The 19024-nt window shown below is 42.3% G+C and overlaps 1 protein-coding gene across 2 annotated transcripts in view; it reads left to right on the forward strand.

The window, feature by feature from the left end:
- The first annotated feature begins 556 nt into the window (after positions 1-556).
- Positions 557-19024, forward strand: part of ANXA5 (annexin A5) — a 30659-nt gene continuing 12191 nt past the window's right edge. Inside the window, exons 1-5 of one of the 2 annotated variants that reach the window (XM_066573804.1) lie at positions 557-660; positions 3800-3832; positions 16157-16241; positions 17239-17333; positions 18029-18142. In XM_066573804.1, the coding sequence (XP_066429901.1) occupies positions 3824-3832; positions 16157-16241; positions 17239-17333; positions 18029-18142 (303 nt within the window). In that variant the 5' untranslated portion in view covers positions 557-660; positions 3800-3823. Of the gene's footprint in view, positions 661-3500; positions 3605-3799; positions 3833-16156; positions 16242-17238; positions 17334-18028; positions 18143-19024 lie in introns of those variants that run through there. The other variant, XM_066573805.1, reaches the window with a different exon arrangement.

The following is a 19024-nucleotide window of genomic DNA, read 5'->3' on the forward strand; positions in this document are numbered from 1 at the left end:
CTTCCATCTCCCCCCCCCTGCAGACAAGGACACCGTATATAGGCTCGGCGTGAAAACCGAGCCGATATACGGTCGTCTAAATAGACCCTAAGGGTGCCTTCATACGTGCGATTGCGATATCGCTGTGTTTTTTTAACGCAAATGTCAATGGGACTTTCTAATGTTAAAAACACATTGCACAAGAATCGCAAAGTACAAACTTGTGATTTTTGTGCTGTACGTTTTTAACATTAGAAAGTCCTATTGACATTCGCGTTAAAAAAACACAGCGATATCGCAATCGCAAGTATGAAGGCACCCTAACTAGTATAGGCTTTGAATGTGATAGTTTGTGTATTTCTCCCTATACTAGACATCCCTGTGTGCAGTCATTCAACAGGAAAGTAGTACTCTGTTGCTGTGTTAGGACAAATGACTATCAGATGTATTGTATATAGGAGAACAGCCTCTTTCAAGCAATCAGACAAATCAAAACTGACAAATGTTACCTAAATAGTTAAAAAGGGCTGGAAATTTGAATGAGTGACTGAGAAGTGAGGGCAGAGCTAGAGATCCAGGGTGTGTCAGGGAGGGAGTGCTGGGCTTCTACACTAGTCGCTCTTTGCTTTCTGCTGTCTGAGTTCATCAGGAGCATCTATCCCCCGCTGCTTCTAAACAGGAGTAAGTATATAGGTTTTTATGGCTATTATGTTGATCTTGAATTTTGGAGCAATGTAACATTGACCTGATTGAAACAAATAATAATGTTGCACCATAGTAGGTGTGCTTTGTGCTGACCTTTTTGGTTACTTTTGAGCTGCGGTACTTGGCTGATGTGTGACATGCAACAGTTGTATAAAAAGCGTATCCTGTTGAGTTTTGACATGCTGTATATTAGTAAATAACCTTCAGTTTGCTACAATGGAGCATTACTGTCTCATCATCAGCTTCTAGGTTGTATATACATCTTCCTTTTTTGTATGGCTAGCTTTAAAATCTGGTCTTAAAGTCCATTGTTGGGTAGTCTGAATCCAGGGAGGAGCCATATCTGCCTACCTATGTTTGTGTGCATCTTTTCCATGTCTGTAGATGACTGTATTTGTAAGAAGCCTTCCCCCCTCCTCCTGTGGAGCTGTGGTTTCCCAGATCAGCCCACAGTATGTCTGAATACTCTAAGGCAGTGTTTCCTAACTCCAGTCCTTGGGGCACCTCAACGGGTAAAGTTTTTTTTTCAGGATTTCCTCAGTATTGCACAGGTGATATAATTGTCGGTGCCTCAGACATTGCCACAGGGGTTCTTACTATAGGATATCCTGAAAGTATGACCTGTTGGGGTGCCTTGAGGACTGGAGTTGGGAAGCACCACTCTAAAGGTTTGTTCATTTGTGACTGACTTTTCTGCAACTGAAAATCCGCTCCATACATCTGACTAGGGTTCTTTCTGCCACAAAATTCTTGTGTGAACTTACCCCTAGGATGCCAACATATATGCCAATCCTGCCATAACAGTGCAACACAGGAAAAGCGAGTGAAAACTACATATAAATGCATGTAGCTTTACCGAGGGTTTGCACTAAAACCAGCGAACATCCCTTGTATTTGTGTAAGTACTATGAATAGCCAGATGCCCCCCTTAAACCATTATCAGACTGCTGCATATCCACCGGCGAATCGCGCTGTGTGAAGCTTTTCATAGCGTTGCTATGGAAATCGCAGTGCCGACGTCCACGAGCGGAGAATCTTAGGGACTCTCCTCTCGAGGGATTTAAATCGTGGCATGCTGCAGTGAGCCTGTCAGTGCTCCTCCCTCGTCCACCGCGGAGGAATATCGCTAGCTAGATTCTGTCACGGCCGTGGACAGGGGGCCAAGCTTATTTGAACAAGCGTATATCGGCCGGTGTCTTCACGGCCAACCGATATACGCTTCCATCCTAGCAGTCCCTCCCCCTCATCGGCTTTCTCTCTCCTCCCCTCCGAGTGGTTTGGGATGGGAGTGGGTGGAATGGGGGTGGAGCTAAGCTTCCACCCTTTGTCCATAGCCAGCAATCGGAGTAGGTGGGACAGAGTGGATCTTGGCTCTGCAATCGTTCCACCCCTCCCATTACAAATGCCAGAGTGAAGGAGAGAGCCAGGGCGAATGGGGGGTGGGAGCTGCTTTAGATGGAAGCGTATAGCGGCTGTGAAACCGCCAGCTAACGTATGCTCGTGTAAATAACCCCTTATAAGGTGCCCATATATACTTAGAGCAAGGTTAGCAGGCCCAGATGACTGTCTTGTGTATGGGGGGCTCCTATGCTGTGACAGATATCCATGGAAAGAAGGTCCAGCCTACTGTATTTCAATATGCCCAATTCCCTCCCCCTCTTTTTTTTTTTTTGCAGGGGACATAAGTCACCTCCAGAGGTGTCTGGCAGTGGCTTATTCCCCTCTATACGTTCAAAACATATGTGCACTTGGCCAGTGTTTATGAAGTAGCCATCTGCTGAATGCTTGGCTATTGAAGGTTTATGGGTACTTATAGGAGTGCTGCTTAATCAGGATATACATGCATGAATATTTTGATTTAGCTATCACAACCAGCATTTAGTTTTTTTTTGTTTTTTTTTTACCACAGGGCAGCTAAGGTGCTGTTAAAACTGCATAAAAACCTTGAGAGGCTTTTGATGCCATTTAAACCACAGCTTGACTGCCTTGTGCAAATACAACCTAGGTTTGGCGTCACTCATTTGATATCACTATAAATCTGTTCTGTTGGTCTCAGCCTTATCGCCCAAGTTTAGCAAGTTTTAGGCTGCCTGTCCACGGGTGGGTTTGAACTTGCGCTGCCCCTCACCCCCTGTCCACGAGCGGGGAATTATTGTAATTTCTCCACTCGCGGGCAGCAATTGGCAACATACTGCGAATTTACCATGATTCTCCGCCGTCAGCCTATCTATCAGATAGGCTGACAGCGGAGATCCATCTGCCTGCTCCTGGCCGGCGGTATCCCACCGTGGGATACTGCAACGCCTGTGGACAGGCAGCCTTAGGAAATTAAGGCTGTTTTTACAGGCGCTGGAAATGCTGTGGAATGGCCGCTGGGAAAATCACAGTGGAAAGTCTGCATTAGTTACAGGACAATCCATGTGGAGGGGCTTTAAAAAAGGGAGAAAAAAAATTTCCACCAACAATCCGCTGTATCTTTGAAAACCACTGTGGATTCTAAATCTGCCGAATGTCTACTTAGGTTGTGGAGTTCAACCCTTGAAATACTGCTGCAGCGCTTTTCGGCATGTGCAATGGTATCCTAACAGTGTTTGACAATCCGTCAAAAATCTATCAGCTGCAATGTAAATCTCTTTGCATAGGGAAATGGTTCAGCTTTTAGTAAAATATACAAGAAGAAAAAAAGTTCATCAGGTGAGGATGATGTGGACACTCATCCAGCTGGCACAGCCCCTCTAGCAGGTATCAGGATACAATACATTTGACTACAAAACAAAGTTGTTCGACTGCTCTCCGTGTAGGAGTCATATTACTGTAATGTAACTCGTTGCACTGGAACACAATCCGGCAGAGGAGTTAATGGTTTCTGTAATGATTACCGGAGGGGTGGGCTCTGCTGAGGCCTAGGACTCTGCTGCTTGTTAGTATATTAATGTATATCCGTTCCTCTTCTGCTATCATGTAAGACGTTTCCTGTCAAGGAGCAATTCTGCATATTGCAGCTATTGTCTCCCAGCTGATCATATGCCAGAAAATAACTTTAGTGCATGGCCTTGATTTCAGACAATAGCCATAGCTGATTTCCATCTAACCTCTATTGTTTGTCTCTCTGCAGCCCCAGAAAAACATCAGGAGCAAAATGGCAAAGGTAAGCTGTTTATACTTTGTCATTGACAGTAAGGGGTGTATGTAATACTCTGACAAAAAAATATATGGTTTGAGTCATAGATATAAAACGTCAATCAGAACTCCTGTAAGGCCAAGTTCACACAAGGCAGAGTTGGTGAACTTTTTTTCTTTTTGTAAGTTTCACTTTAAGAAAAACCAAAGTTACCACGATGCATGTGAATGTCATAAAATGGCTACAAGGCTATTCCAGTCTAAGGTTGACTACCCACTACAGTGTTTTTTTTTTTTCCCCACTGCGAAATTTGCAGAGGTCTATGGGACTTGTAATGTTAAAATCGCGATTGTGATAAATCGCGATTTCGCTGTAAATTGTGATTTTTTTTTTTTTTTTTTTTTTTTTTTTTTTTTTTTTTGCGCAATCACGATTTTAACATTGCAAGTCCCAAAGACCCCTGCTGAAAAAAAAAACAAAGCGAATTTCGCAGTGAAAAAAAAACTGTAGTGGGTAGTCACCCTGAAGCAGAATGGTAGTCCAGAGCTGTTGGTTAAATGCTTATTCTCATGTGTATGGCCCGCACTTGGTGGTACATGGAGTCCATACAGATCTGTACTGGGCTGTAGGCACTCTGTCTGCTTCTGCACAGATCTGTTTCATGGAGATCTTCTTCCCTCGAAGCTCTGTAATTCCTAAATTACTCAGATAGAAAAGCGTTTGTATGAAATCGGAGGCAGAGAGTAATTGCAGGGGCCCTGTAGATGACTATGGGTGCTGTAATATGGTTCAATGGAACTTTCAAGAAGATGTAATAAAGCTGTGTGCATGAGGTCTTTGCTAAGAGTTATCTCACCAAAGTCATTTATCACCTAGCCACAGGGTAGGCAATGTTGGATCACTGAAGGTCTGACCACTTGAACCCCAGAGATCATGAGAACCGCACACCCCAAGTCCCCATTAGTGAATAGAGTGGCAGTGCGAATGAATGACAACTACTTTGTTCACTTCTATGGGACTGAGTGAATTGCTTGGCCATCTCCATAGACAGTTAATGGGGAGTGGTCATGCTTGTGCACTGCCGTTTAATTCACGGAGTTTACCTTAAGGCCGGCTTCACACCAACATATACAAATTTGCATGTGCGAGTGCCATGTTTATGCAAAACTAAGGCATCACCGTATTTTACTGTACTTTTTGCAAGTGTCAACAAAAAGCACTGATTCTCCAAGCCATTGAAATGGCTGGTTAGTCTAATCAGTTCAAGATGTGTTCTTTTTCCTGTGCGATTACGCCATGTTTCACATCTTAGCATATTGCGCATCTCCACTAACTTGTATGGGGACTATTGGTGCGCAAATACACAGGAAAATGAGCATGCTGCATGTTTTGTGTATAACTTGACCACACAGGAAATACACAAATGTGAAGGAACCCAATGAAATCAATGGGCTCATTTCACTGCATATGTAAATATGGCCATGTGAAGCTGGATTTACGTATTTGGTTTTCATGGTCCCTGTTGGTTCCAGTGGTCAGACCCCCTGTAATCAAAAATCTGTATCCTCCCCTGTACACTGATGATAAAAAATTTTGTTGGAATAACTTCTTTAAACCTGTTTATTTCCCCCTCCTCTTTCTAAAAGTTGCAATAGGAGGTAACTGATGGGTTAAACTCAAACTCCTGTAACGTATGACGTTCAGACTTTTTCCGGATTCCTAAATGGAAAAGTTTATGCAGAGAGCCGAGTAAAAGATCGCTTTATAATGAGGCTGACTTATTCTGCAGGAATCTAGGGAGAGCCGTGGAACTGTAATGCTTTAGGAAAACCAAAAGGGAAATAAAAAGGTTTGCTTTTTTTTGTCAACTTGACAAGAAGACATCTCAAGGACTTCTATGTAACACTGACAGTTTAATGAACATGTCAAACGGTTTTCATCTATCATTTCACCCAACCACTTAGCTCTGTGAAGTTCTATCTCAACCACATGACTTCCTCCTGCCTATGAGACATCCCAGCGAGTAGCTCTACATGTTGACGTGTGCAGTTCTTTCCTCTTTCCAGAATTTTTTTTTTTTTCTTCGTAGTGAACTCGCCCAGTAAAAAACCCTCTGAAAGAAGGCCAAGCTACAGTACGTAACTAGGACAATGTTCCTGGTCATATGAGAGCTGCTGCCTGCAGCTGTGGGCTGGCTGTGATCAGTAACCCCATCAGTGCTTGTTCTATGGCAGCCGAGCCTCCCTCACTACCTGAGTAAATAATTTCAGGAATGGACACGCTGTTTGACCTTACCTCGGGAAAAGTGTTTGTCTAACAACTTGTATTTGAGTTCTCTACATGGTGTCACATAAGCCAATGCAGAATAACCGTAACTGGAATTCTGTGAATTTCCATAAACGCCCAGTGTGTGTGTGGCTGCTCAGCCAAACTTAAGTAAAAACTTCATCAAAAACTCTGGTGAGGGGGAAAATGCAAATAACTTGACTGGTATGCAACTATGCTGCATTTAAAATAATACCAAGTAATTCGTGATGCTGCAGTAGATTGTGACCAGTGTTCTCCCCTTCTGGGCTTCTGGGGATCAAAGTACCTACAAATAGAAACTGCCAGTACTTAAAAGGACCTGTTGGTTCTCCTTAGTAAAAACTTGTAGTACCCTACAATGATAGTTCTGGAGTGTCTTTTCTTAGAATCTCCATATTTTGCCATTTCTTTTCTTTCTAATTAAAAAAAGGAGAGAATTTAATTGTAGGTAGACAGTGCAGGACAGCATGTAAGGACCACCACCCTATCCAAGCTGTCTGTGGATGTTGGAGGCCATAAGAATAATACTATGGCTACTTTTGATATAAGCAAACTCATTGCTGTAATGCGTTGGACATGGCTGTGCAAAAGTAGGTGGGGGAACTGCCATGTCAAGATGGCCTCATCCTCTAGTGAAGACATGGTTCTCAGAGCGTTGCTAACTGTCACCAACACGGGAAAGCACAAGAAAATAGTGCCTATGTGAGTGCTAGAAAGGGGGGTCCGTGTCGTTGGGCAACTTCTGACACTCCCTGCTTGTGTTTATTTTTGTGCCTGTAAAATATGCAGTACATGCGCATGAAAAAACATACACCTATGCAATTAGCAGGAAATCACCGCTGATTTTAAGCTACATATTATGATTCATTTATGTGAGCTCGGCCTTAGTGGCAATTTTCACTGGCTCACTTGTTTTGTTAGTTTTCATTGGGGAAGGGGGGGAAACAATTCATGTTTCAATGGACACAACAAGGCAGAAGTTGCTGTGTGGCTAGGGCCAGGCAAGTCCCCGTTTCGGATATTTGCTAATATTGGTAGTGAGGTTGTTATAAGGGATGCAGAAGTCTCTGTGTCAGATTTCTATCTTGTCACATTCATATGTATATTGATTCCATTTGCACTTAGAATAATTCTATTTGTGATGCACTGGTTTCTTCATGACCTTTCCATGGCATGATTTTGGTTAGAACAGTCATCGTGTCAGAAGCATTTTCCACTGTGGGTGTGTGCCATAAAAATAACAGGTTACTATTTTGGTAGTAATTGTCCAGATTTATATAATATTTAGTTTGTTACTATGGGACTATGTTTTGGTGACTCAGAATCACTAGAGAGTACTGGTGCAGCAATTGTTTGTTATTCACTAATGGATACAAATTCACACTGGAACATAACATATTGTGGCCTCCTCCACCTATTCATTACAGATCAAACCACATATGTTTGAGACAGTGATTTGGATGTCTCATATATATAGTTCACAATTATCTTAGTCATTCAAGTCTGCTCATCTGTAAAATATATATATATATATTTTTTTACACGTCTTGCTCCCCAATAAGATGTCTGAACAGGTCTTCCGCTTACAAATGTAAGCCCAACTGAGTTTTCCAACAGGTCATGTGACAGTGCTGAATTCCAATTCTACAATTTCCAATGACTTACTACACATCCATGGCTTTTTACTTCCAGCCTGGACAATGAACATTGTCACTAGTGACATGGTGTTCATTCCCTGTCTGGAAATGGGGAATCTGTGTCCATCCCGTAACCAGTGGGCATGATAAAGCTGTGCCATCCAGGCACATGTGCAGTTTTGATATAGCTAGAATGCACAGTTTAGAGTGGGAAAATGGGCAGTAGCAGCACTACTACTCATGGGAATTGACCCTGCTGACCAAACGAAAAAGTGCTGCGGTGCCATTACTGCGCACACAAACAAACATGAAGAGGAGAAACTGATACAGGGCAAGCTTGGCAGCAAAAATAGGCTTCTAACTTGATGGTCAATCCCTTCTTGGGCTGTGCTGGGTAGAATGGCAGGGAACTTAAAATTTCAGCTTTCAATCATAAAACTCCTGTAATAAAGGAAGTCATGGCACTCCAAGCCAAATCCACCCAAGACTAGCTAGCTTACTATGTATTCACAGCTGGTATTAATTTTCCATTGCAAATGAATCGAGACACATAAGACATTTGTGTTCAGTGGTGGAAAAGATCTATTTTTGAATTGCTGATATGTATAGCCGGTGCTACTTAAAACTCAATCTGTCTTAGTTAATGGCTTGATGCTATGAACTTGTCAATACAGTGAGGACTGTATATCTAGACCAAATTTCCTGCGGCATGCTATGTAGGAGGCTGTCCTCTTATACTGGCTGTCATCTTATACTTGTATATTGACTGTCATCTTTCGAGAATTGTTTTTTAGTGGTTGAAAATCAAGGCCACTAAACATATCTGGCTCTGCAACGTGGTGGTACCAACTGTCATATGGCAAGCATTGGTAGCATAATCCATATGCAGGTTCAGACTGAATTTTCAGTTTAATAGGTTTATCCTGTTCACTATAAGAAAAGATAGCTGCAAGTAGTTTAGTACTGATGTATTCCTTACAAGCCTCATTCTACTAAGTGCATCCAGATTTGGTTTTAAGGCTACTTGCGCATGGACTTTTCCGTTCACTTTTTGGACTGAAAGCAGTCTAAAAATTGTCCGTAAATAAGACCCATTCATTGGAATGGGTGTATATACGCAGGTTTTTTTTTTTTTTTTTTTTCTCGGACCAATTGTCTGAGTTTAAAAAAAAAATAAAAAAATAAAATTTAAATCGCAGCATATTTTTATTGTTAAATTTTTGGGCGAATAGCACATGTACTGAACACAGCACAATGACATCAGATGGCACAAAAACGTGCTGTCTGATACGATTTGCACCTGAGGATCTCGGGCACAACCTTTTAAACACCCATGTTTACCCTCAGTAGGCCAAGCTAGATGAATTAGATTCTGGATTTAATGTGAATATGGTGAACTACACCCATTACCAAAATTAAAGATTGTGCGAGTGTTCTTTAACCCACAGAAGACTAGTTGCCTGTTTCCATAAACATGAATTAACATTTGTTAGTGTTCAGTATTGACTCATCGCTTCCTGTTTATAGTTATCTACATTGTCCAGCACTGGCAATGCTCTTTATAACCAAATGTTCATCTTAGAAGCATGAAAGATGAAGATAAAATGCATCAGTCCAGCCGGACCGTTGTAATGTGGGAAAAATCAAAGTGTCAAAGAATGGATCTACAGCACAGAGATACTCCAATTTCTATTTCAAGCAAAAGAACCAAATTTTCTTTCTCTGTGCACGCCAAGATGCCAAGTGCCAGATCCCAGACACCCAGGAAACGGTCCAAAATAATATAAATAGTAATTGGCAGCACAGAGGAATGAGTTTTCTTACCGCTGGTTGTGTATATTAAATAGCATCTTTATTCCAAAAGTCCACAAAAGATAAGCGTTGTAATGTGGGAGACTTCCCAAAACTACTGAAGGGGAGTTTGCCTCTCGCGACCGATCACATATCAACTCTAATCCCAATGCTTCTAGCTGAGTGTGTGTTGTGTTTAATTAGTATACATATATATTTACACAGTAGGGCAGATGGAACACTATCTCTGCAGCACCACCTATTGGTTGGCAGCTTTACTGCAAATAAATGTCCGGCCCTTTATACAGGTCTTTATAACACTGATTGGGAATTGGAAACCAAGCCAGAATCCATATGCGGACAGCTGTTTCGGAGTGGTTGCCCCTCATTGGTGTGCAGTAGGTTTCTGGCTTGGCTGGTGAGGTCACCCCTATTGACCTGTTTCTAGAGAAACACTACTAGCTGTAGACACTCTTGATGCCGATGTACAGGATCCATGTCAGAATTGTTACCATTTACTTTGCTGTCTATGCAGTAGATTTGGAGCTCTGATTAATATATGTATATTTAAAGGGACTGTCAGCTCCTATAAACCCAGGGGCTCACGGGAGCCAACAGGCTGAATTCACCATTGTGAGCTTTCTACTCTCCTTCCCTGCTGAATACATCCTGGCAGACTACTTGTGAGGTCTACATGGCACACGCATTGTATGCACCCATGGGAATGGCAGGAGAGTTGCATTGCTGGATTCAGCCTGTCTGCTCTCAATTGTGCAGTTTTCAGCTTATGGGGCTCACAGGCGTTGACGAACACCCCCTTTAAATCTGGATCGCATTGAAGTATAGTATAGGCTCATGGCAAGCTATGAATCCCTACAATGTGAGTGTACATATTTAAAATCTGAACATAAAGCATTCCCAGACCTACACAATGTAAAAGAATACATGATGGTCAGCACGTCTTGTACAGGATTCCGTTAGAATCACATTAGTTTTGGAGGCTATATGTAAAGTCACTTCTCACTTATCTATTTTGTATCCGTGTATTGTAGTACAGGAAGTGCTTTACTATGACTCTAATCTGAGTCCAGAATGCCCAAGTGCTGATTTCTGTTATTTTAGAACGTACTAATATATAATTTTTTTTTCTTTCTTTAAACCAGAGGGCATGGGAAATTTAAAATGTCCTGGCTACTATAGGTAGCCAAGAGCTTGGAGCCACTAGTGACTGGTGGCCTCATTGAGCAGTCCCCGGTCATGTGATTAAAAAGGTAGCAATCTACCTTAGGCTGGTCTCGCACGACCAGACAGGATTTGCGGATTCCGCATGCGTTTGATCCATGTATTACCACTAATCAATCAAATATATTGGATTACACTTCCGCTCACATTAGTGGGTTCAGAATTGAATAATACACCCACAGAAAACCGAACACAGCATGTTCTATTTTACTGTGGATATCCGCGACATAGAGCCCATCGTGCTCCATGGTCGTGGATATACCCGCAGCCCCTACGTAACTACATTGTCAAGAAATACCCCCCAAAAAGTGTTGGGTTTGCCGCAAGCACAGAAGGAGGGATACCCAGTTTTATTACCCCATGTACCCATCCCAACCAGGCCTCCGTAATTACCCCAGTATTCAGACATACCGCACAGTCTTACATTATGATTTTTATCGAAAATGTGGGAAAAGCCAAAAGGGATGGGATTATTTTCAGGGAGCCAAATTTTATTTTATTATCTGCATAAGTGCGCAATGGTGCCTTCAATTTAGTCAGTTGGGCCCTGAAATCCAATGGGTGTACCCTTAATTATAAGCCTAGCCATGTGTCCTAGCTAAGTAGATTGTGTCTCCAATTGGTATGTTTCTGCACACGGGACAAACGGGAGGGATCAATTTTGGAGTGCACCTAAATGAAGTACAAGATGTGCCGAGAAAACCTCAGAATTACTTGGATATACAAAGCCTTTACAGAGTTATAAGTTAGTGACACGTTGGATTTCCAAAATTTGATCTGGTCATTAAAGGGGTTGTCTCGCGAAAGCAAGTGGGGTTAAGTACTTCTGTATGGCCATATTAATGCACTTTGTAATATACATTGTGCATTAAATATGAGCCATACAGAAGTTATTCACTTACCTTCCCTGCACTGGCGTCCCCGTCTCCATGGCTCCGTCTAATTTCAGCGTCTAATCTCCCGATTAGACGCGCTTGCGCAGTAGGGTCTTCTCCCATCTCTTCGGTCCAGCACGAGCGGCATTCTGGCTCCGCTTCCTTGTATGCGTCATCGCGTAGCTCCGCCCCCGTCACATGTGCCGATTCCAGCCAATCAGGAGGCTGGAATCGGCACATGTGACGGGGGCGGAGCTACGCGATGACGCGTACAAGGGAGCGGAGCCAGAATGCCGCTCGTGCTGGACCGAAGGGATGGGAGAAGACCCTACTGCGCAAGCGCGTCTAATCGGGAGATTAGACGCTGAAATTAGACGGAGCCATGGAGACGGGGACGCCAGCGCTGGGAAGGTAAGTGAATAACTTCTGTATGGCTCATATTTAATGCACAATGTATATTACAAAGTGCATTAATATGGCCATACAGAAGTACTTAACCCCACTTGCTTTCGTGAGACAACCCCTTTAAGGTGCAAATAGGCTTGGTCACTAAGGGGTTAAGGGATTACTGTGCATTGATCCTAAATGGTAGCATAGTCCTATTGTGTTTATAATACAAACCTGTTGGTGGGCCAATGCTTCAAGGGAAAGTGTGTGTGTGTGTACTGATTGACTGGCCACTAATTCTCTAACTTCCCAGTGTCATAAAAACATGAAGTTTGGCATGACCATTCTTTAGGTCCTAAATAGGAAAAGTAAAGGGGTCACAACTCTATTTATTCAATGCTAAGTGTAAAAGTATTGGCACCCCTGTGTAATGTACCGAATCTAATTCTCTAACTTTTCGGTGTCTTACAAACATGAAATTTGGCAGGAGCGTTTTTTTAGGCCCGAAACACTAAGTAAGGTCCTAAATAGGAAAAGTAAAGGGGTCACAACTCAATTATTCAATGCCAATTGCAAAAGTAAGTGCACCCACTATGTAATTTAACTTCTCAGTGTCGTGCAAGTGTGAAAATTGGCATGACCATTCTTTAGGTCCTAAATAAGGAGAATGGGAGGGGTGGCACACTCTGCAGTGGGACATCAGTACACACAGATTGAGGAGAATCTAACGCTCCTCTGTGTATAAATATTCCTTGGTTCCTCTAAAGTAACCTTGACTTCATAAAATTTTCTGTGTGAACACCTGTCTTAAATTAACTTGGGCAAAGCCAGGTATCAGCTAGTGTATTTTTTTTTTCATGAAATTAGGGCGCCCATTCAACTTTGTACCTCTGCATAATTATCTATGTTGTATGGCCTGCAAATTTGCCCATGTGCCTCACCTAAGGATCTCTCAAAGACAATGATATTAAAATACAAAATGGGTAAAATCTATGCTAGAATTATAAATGGCACTAATGGCTGAGAAGGCGGATAAAAAAAACTAGAATCATGGAGACTTTGCTATTGAAAGGCTGACTCTGCATCAGAAGTATAAGGTACAATGAGGACCTCTCTCCAGCCACTTAGTGATGTTTACTTTGTCTCTATTTTCCAGTAATTTAGATTTTAAGAAATGAGCTCTTAGAACTCCATTTTCTTATTTACTTCTGTGGTTTAACAGTGTTCCCTCAAGGGTGAGCCATAATCCTTGCTTTGATACAAAGATGACACTTATCAGATTGTCTATTACTGTATGTGCCATTAGGCCTTATCAGAAACTTGCAATCTTAGTGTCATATTTGGGTTCCACCCATGACAAATGACCTTGCCCTACAATGTTTCCTAATGACTGCTTTCACAACTGCTTTGAGCCTGGAGCTTCCTTTTTCAGTTTTGCAGAGTGGATCCGGTTAGTGGTGATGCAATCAACTGCAAAATGTTTGCTGGAGCCGGAGGCAGGCGGGACTGTCTGTGTTGAAATTACTATGTGCCAGCCTCACAATATTATAGTTATAGCTGTAGTATGCTATTTGTATTGGACAAGTAACCTAATTTCTTATATTCTTCTGCTTTCAATCTCCTCACCCTGAAGGTAGCTGTAGTTATAAGAAAAAGCCAATGGTCTAAGAAAGCCGATCCACTCCCTTAGTTCTTTCTGTATTAGACCTTTCTCAGAACTGTTGTCTTCCTCAGATTGAAAGATGTGAAACCTATGTTTAGTTCATTCCAATGTATGTTTGCCTTTTTTCTAAATCAAAACCACATACTGACACTTCTTAAATACTGATTTTATTTTCTAAGTTTTAGATTTCACATTTTCTGTTCATCCTTATCGGAAGCGGCCATATTGCCTGATCAGCTACAAATCTGTTAACAGCATTCAGGCTTATTTTAGCCAAATGGACCATACACCTGTAGTCTAGAGATGATATGCAGACTTCTACAGTAGAGTGTTCTAGGCATGCTCTGTGACATGTGCAGGGAGGGGGAGGAGGTAAGCCATGACCATAACCTATTGCGCATGATGGATCTATATATGTGGTATCTGACATTGGGTAATCCTGCCTGTGATAACGAGACAACTGCTGAGAAGTGGTTTCTACAGAGCAGGAATGGTAGACTATTATGAAGCTGAGATGGTTAGAGCATACTCCCCTCCCAAAGGGAAAATCTATGGTTGATTGACAGATCCACTTTTCCGTCCATATGGGAATGCTTTTAATTTAAATATTAGAAAACATAAAATAAAATTATAGATAAAACTTCTATCTTCAATGATTTTTTTTTTTTGTGCTGACTGCACCATATGACGACATGATATGCAGACTGGGCTCTCAGATACAGTTGGGAAACATTCAGTCTATGGAGCAAGATCATAAGTGCATTATTGAAAATCTATATCCAAGGTCAAAAAGGGACATGCATTCAAAACCAAGCCACGAGGAGGCAAGAGCTGCCTGTAGAGCTCAGACTGGATTGTGTGGAGGCACAGATCTGAAGAAGGCAGCACAAAAAAAAAATTCTACTACACAAAGTTCCCAAGAGTCACAGTGGCCTCCAAAATTCTTAAATAGAAGAAGCTTGGAACAACCACAACTCTTCTTAGAGCTGGCCAACCCACCAAACTAAGTTATTAGGGGAGAAGGGCCTTGAGATATATGACCAAGAACCTAATGGTCACTCTGGCTGGGCTCCAAAAACCCTGTGTGCCGATGGAAGAAACCTCCAGAAGGCCAACCCTCACCCAGCATTCCACCTCACCAATCTGGAACTAATGGCAAAGTGGCCAGATCGAAGCCTCTTCTCCATAAAAGGCACATGAAAACCCACCTGTTTGGGTTTTTTTTTTGTAAAGGACTATCAAACAGAAACCAGATTCTCTGGTCTGATGGAACCGAGATTGAACCTTTTTGGCTTTAGTTCGTAAGACCAGGCTAAGCCTTGTTATGGTAAACTAGTACAGGTAATGCCTTTCAAGGTTGTACTATATATGGAAATAAAAGGATTTCTTTTATGATCAAATCTTCTATATGGTGAAATTAAAAGCCGGTTTCCATGTCTAGGTTCTATGCCTGCGTGTTTTTGAGTAATTACCTCACTCTTAGTTATCCCATGAGGGCTAGTAAATCCCTACCCACAGAAGTATAGAATCACAACACGCTGGAGGGCAACGCTGATCCATTCATTTCAATGAGACCGCTGGAGATTTTTTAGTTTTCTGGGACAACCACTTTGATGTGGTTAAGGGTTGATCAATGGTTGAACAAATGACCGTCTGAAGGATTATTTCAGATTCAAGCATACACGTTTTAGTTCATAATGTCCATATTGACTGTTAAACTTGTTCAGTTGGGCCATATATGTTCAGACATGAGGTGAAAGGCAAACTAATGTTCTTTAAAGACCTTATTTGTGGACAAAAGAATCTGCCGTATGATTTACCAGAATAGTTTCAAACCTGGATAACGTTTCCAGTTGATGACAATTGTTCGTTAAATTTCACCCAACAAACTATATATATTTTTTAACTTTACTCGGTGTATCAGCTCCTTCAACATCTATACTGGGAATGCAGAAATATGCCCAAAACGCACTCGTATGAAATGGACCTTAAGAAGATAATGCCCCATACTCCACTTTCTGATATGTATGATTTGTGACAGAAAATAACATTTTCTATTATGTACTCTGGGAAATTGTGTCAGAGCCCATAAACATCTGTAGCTTTCATGTCCATATCTGCAATGCAGAATTTTTTGTAAACCTACCATACTTTAGTTTTATGTAGTAAGAGAATGCGTTCTCCTCTGATCTGGAACTGAAGTTATGATGTCTTGTCTTGATCAGACTTTTATGCATACCTGTTGTGCAAGCATGAATGTGCATGCTGTCTACAATCTTGTATTGCTAAAAATAGTGTGTGACCCAAAGATCACTATGTAGCCCTGAAATCTCTCCATCTAATGGTCAACTTGGTCACGTTGTGACTTGCATGTTGCCATAACTGGCAGAAAGTCAAGAGTTAAAATAACTTTGTAGAAATCATCTGGTAATTATATTTTTTCTTTTAGTATACAAGAGGAACCATAAGAGATTTCAGTGGCTTCAACGCCAATGAGGATGCAGAAGCTCTGCGCAAGGCTATGAAAGGAATGGGTAGGTTCATATACTGTACTATGCAGTAGAGTAAAAATGGTGTGATAAAGTGCTAGCAAGAAAAATGTGTGATGTACTGTTGTATTAGAGACGTGACTTTTTAATTGAATGACCTATTATATATGCAAGTTTTTTCTTTAAGTCTGAGGCATTAAGAAGCCTTGAAAACTTGCATATAGAACTATACCTTTTGAATAACCAATATGTGTCTCCTCATAACTTTGGCCTTTTCCACACTTGCTATATAGTAATTAATCTGACCTTTTGCTCGTGGTGTGGTCTTGTTTTTTGGTCTTGAGTTTCTTCTTTTTTTTTTGCACCTCAACGCTAAGGCTGGGTTCACACGGGGCGGATTTGCCATGGAAATTCCGTCTGGAATTTCACCGCGGCAAATCCGCCTGCGGCCACTAATCTCGGGATTAGCCAGCCATGTGGACGAGATTTCTCAGAAATCTCGTCCACATGGGGCAGCAAATGCTGCGGAAGAGCGAGCGGCCGGGCCGCTTCAAAACCCGCGGCTAAGTGCTGCGGGTTTTGAAGCGGTGCTTCTCCCGGCAGAAATCTTGCTTTTTTTGCTGTGGCCAAACCGCGAGATTTCTGTCGAATCCGCCCGTGTGAACCCAGCCTTAGGCTGGATTCACACGAACGTATATCTGCTCGGTTTTCACGCCAAGCCGATATACGTCGTCCTCATCTGCAGGGGGGGGGGGGGGGGATGGAAGAGCCAGGAGCAGGAACTGAGCTCCCGCCCCCCCCTCTGCCCTATTTGCAATGGGGAGAGGCGGGACGGGGGTGGGGCTAATTTTTAGAACTTGGCCCTGGCCCTGTCCCGCCTCCTTTCATTGCAAATAGTGCAGAGGGGTGGAGAGGGGGCGGGAGCTCAATTCCTGCTCCTGGCTAGTCTCTATTCACATGGCATAAAAAGCCTCAGAGACCACTTTAGTCCCCCCTCTAATCCCCAATACTTCTATTGTAACTTGTTCCCCTTAAATCTCAGGTACTGATGAAGACACTATTATAAAGATTCTTACAGCAAGAAGCAATGCTCAGCGTCAGCAGATTAGTGGTTCCTTTAAGACCTCATTTGGCAGGGTAAGATGGACATTGTTGTATTTGCTGTGTAGAAAATTAATACTGTAATCCTTATATGCTTTAGTGGATTTTTGCCATAGTACACATTTGGGTGGTAATATGAATACCCTTATACCAGCTTTCTTCAGATATCGTGACAATTTTGTGTTCCCTTTTTCATGCTGAGCTTGTGTAGCTCAGAACTGCAGATCTGCCATGTTTTACAATCTGCATCGCCATCTTGGGTGACCTCTCATGTTAATTGAATACTGGCAATTAAAATGCCAATTGTGCATTCTTGCAATGACTAGGGGATGTCTTTTTACTGTGGAGCTTAGAACATGCATGCAAGAAACTAATTCAATGCCTAATTGCTGCTTAAAAGGTGAACCTCTATGAAATGCATGGAGAGCCTCCTCTCTCGGGGTGCATTCATGCACAATAGATTTTGATGCAGATTTGCGGCAGCTATCAGCCAATTAGTTGAAGTGGGGAAGTCTGCTGTTGTTCTGTGTCAACATGCACATATAAGCTGTGGATTGTCCATGGTAGAAAATCTGGGTACCTAGTCTCAGGGCAAGTTCCTTTAGTGGATTGGGTGCAAAGTCTGGAGACCTATGATGCTGGGTCCTTCAGATGTCTGTGCTTCATCATCGCTTATACCTCTTGTGCAGGTTTTACATGATTTCAACTAAATCTTGTTCAAAATACAACAGGATCTCGTGGACGACCTGAAGTCCGAACTGACTAGTAAGCTTGAGAAGGTCATAATTGCTCTAATGACTCCTGCCAGTCTATATGATGCATATGAACTCAGACACGCTCTCAAGGTAAGTAGTTTGCTGTGGAAAGTAACCTGCAGTGTGGATTTTGAATTCACATTGTCAGTTTATGCTGTAGATTTTAACTGTGGATTTCTCCTCTTCAAGGGTAACAATCAACACCAAAATGTGTGACAGATCTGCATGTAAAACATAATCTACAGTGGATATAGCTTCTGTATGAAAGTACTCTTAGGCCGTCTTGACACGCGTTCGGAATCTTCACAGCAAATTCTGCAGAATTTCTCAGTATTTAAAGTACAAGCTACATGGAGATTTTAAAGATGTTACATCAAGTTTTCTTTAAACTAATCCACAGTGTTTTTTAAAAACTCTGCAGATTCTAAATGTGCGTTTAAAAAAAAAAAAAAAAAATTTCCTGTAGAATTCAAACCTAGAAATAAAGGGTTAAAATTAGAGATGAGCGAACGTACTCGGATAGGCACTACTCGTCCGAGTAATGTGCCTTATCCGAGTACCGTTGTGTTCGTGCTCAAAGATTCGGGACGCGCTGCGGAGCTGGGAGAGCGGGGAGGAACGGAGGGGAGATCTTTCTCTCCCGGCCGCTCTGCCCCGCTCCCCGCTCCCCGCTCCGACTCACCTGTCAGCAGCGGAGCGCCCCGAATCTTTGAGCACGCACACAGCAGTACTCGGATAAGGCACATTACTCGGACGAGTAGTGCCTATCCGAGTACGTTCGCTCATCTCTAGTTAAAATCCATGGCAGACTTGCAAGACAAACTGCGGCCACAGCTGATTTACAGTGAATTGGCTGCAGGTTTTCTGCTGCAGAAAGCCCGCAGCAGACACCTGTGAAGATACCCAAAATTCTCTTCCTCTGGGTCAACATTGGGGGGATAAGGGGCTGAAATGGTTGGACATATGTCAGCC

This window comes from Eleutherodactylus coqui, chromosome 7 (genome assembly GCF_035609145.1).
Source record: "Eleutherodactylus coqui strain aEleCoq1 chromosome 7, aEleCoq1.hap1, whole genome shotgun sequence".
In the NCBI taxonomy this organism is placed as follows: domain Eukaryota; kingdom Metazoa; phylum Chordata; class Amphibia; order Anura; family Eleutherodactylidae; genus Eleutherodactylus; species Eleutherodactylus coqui.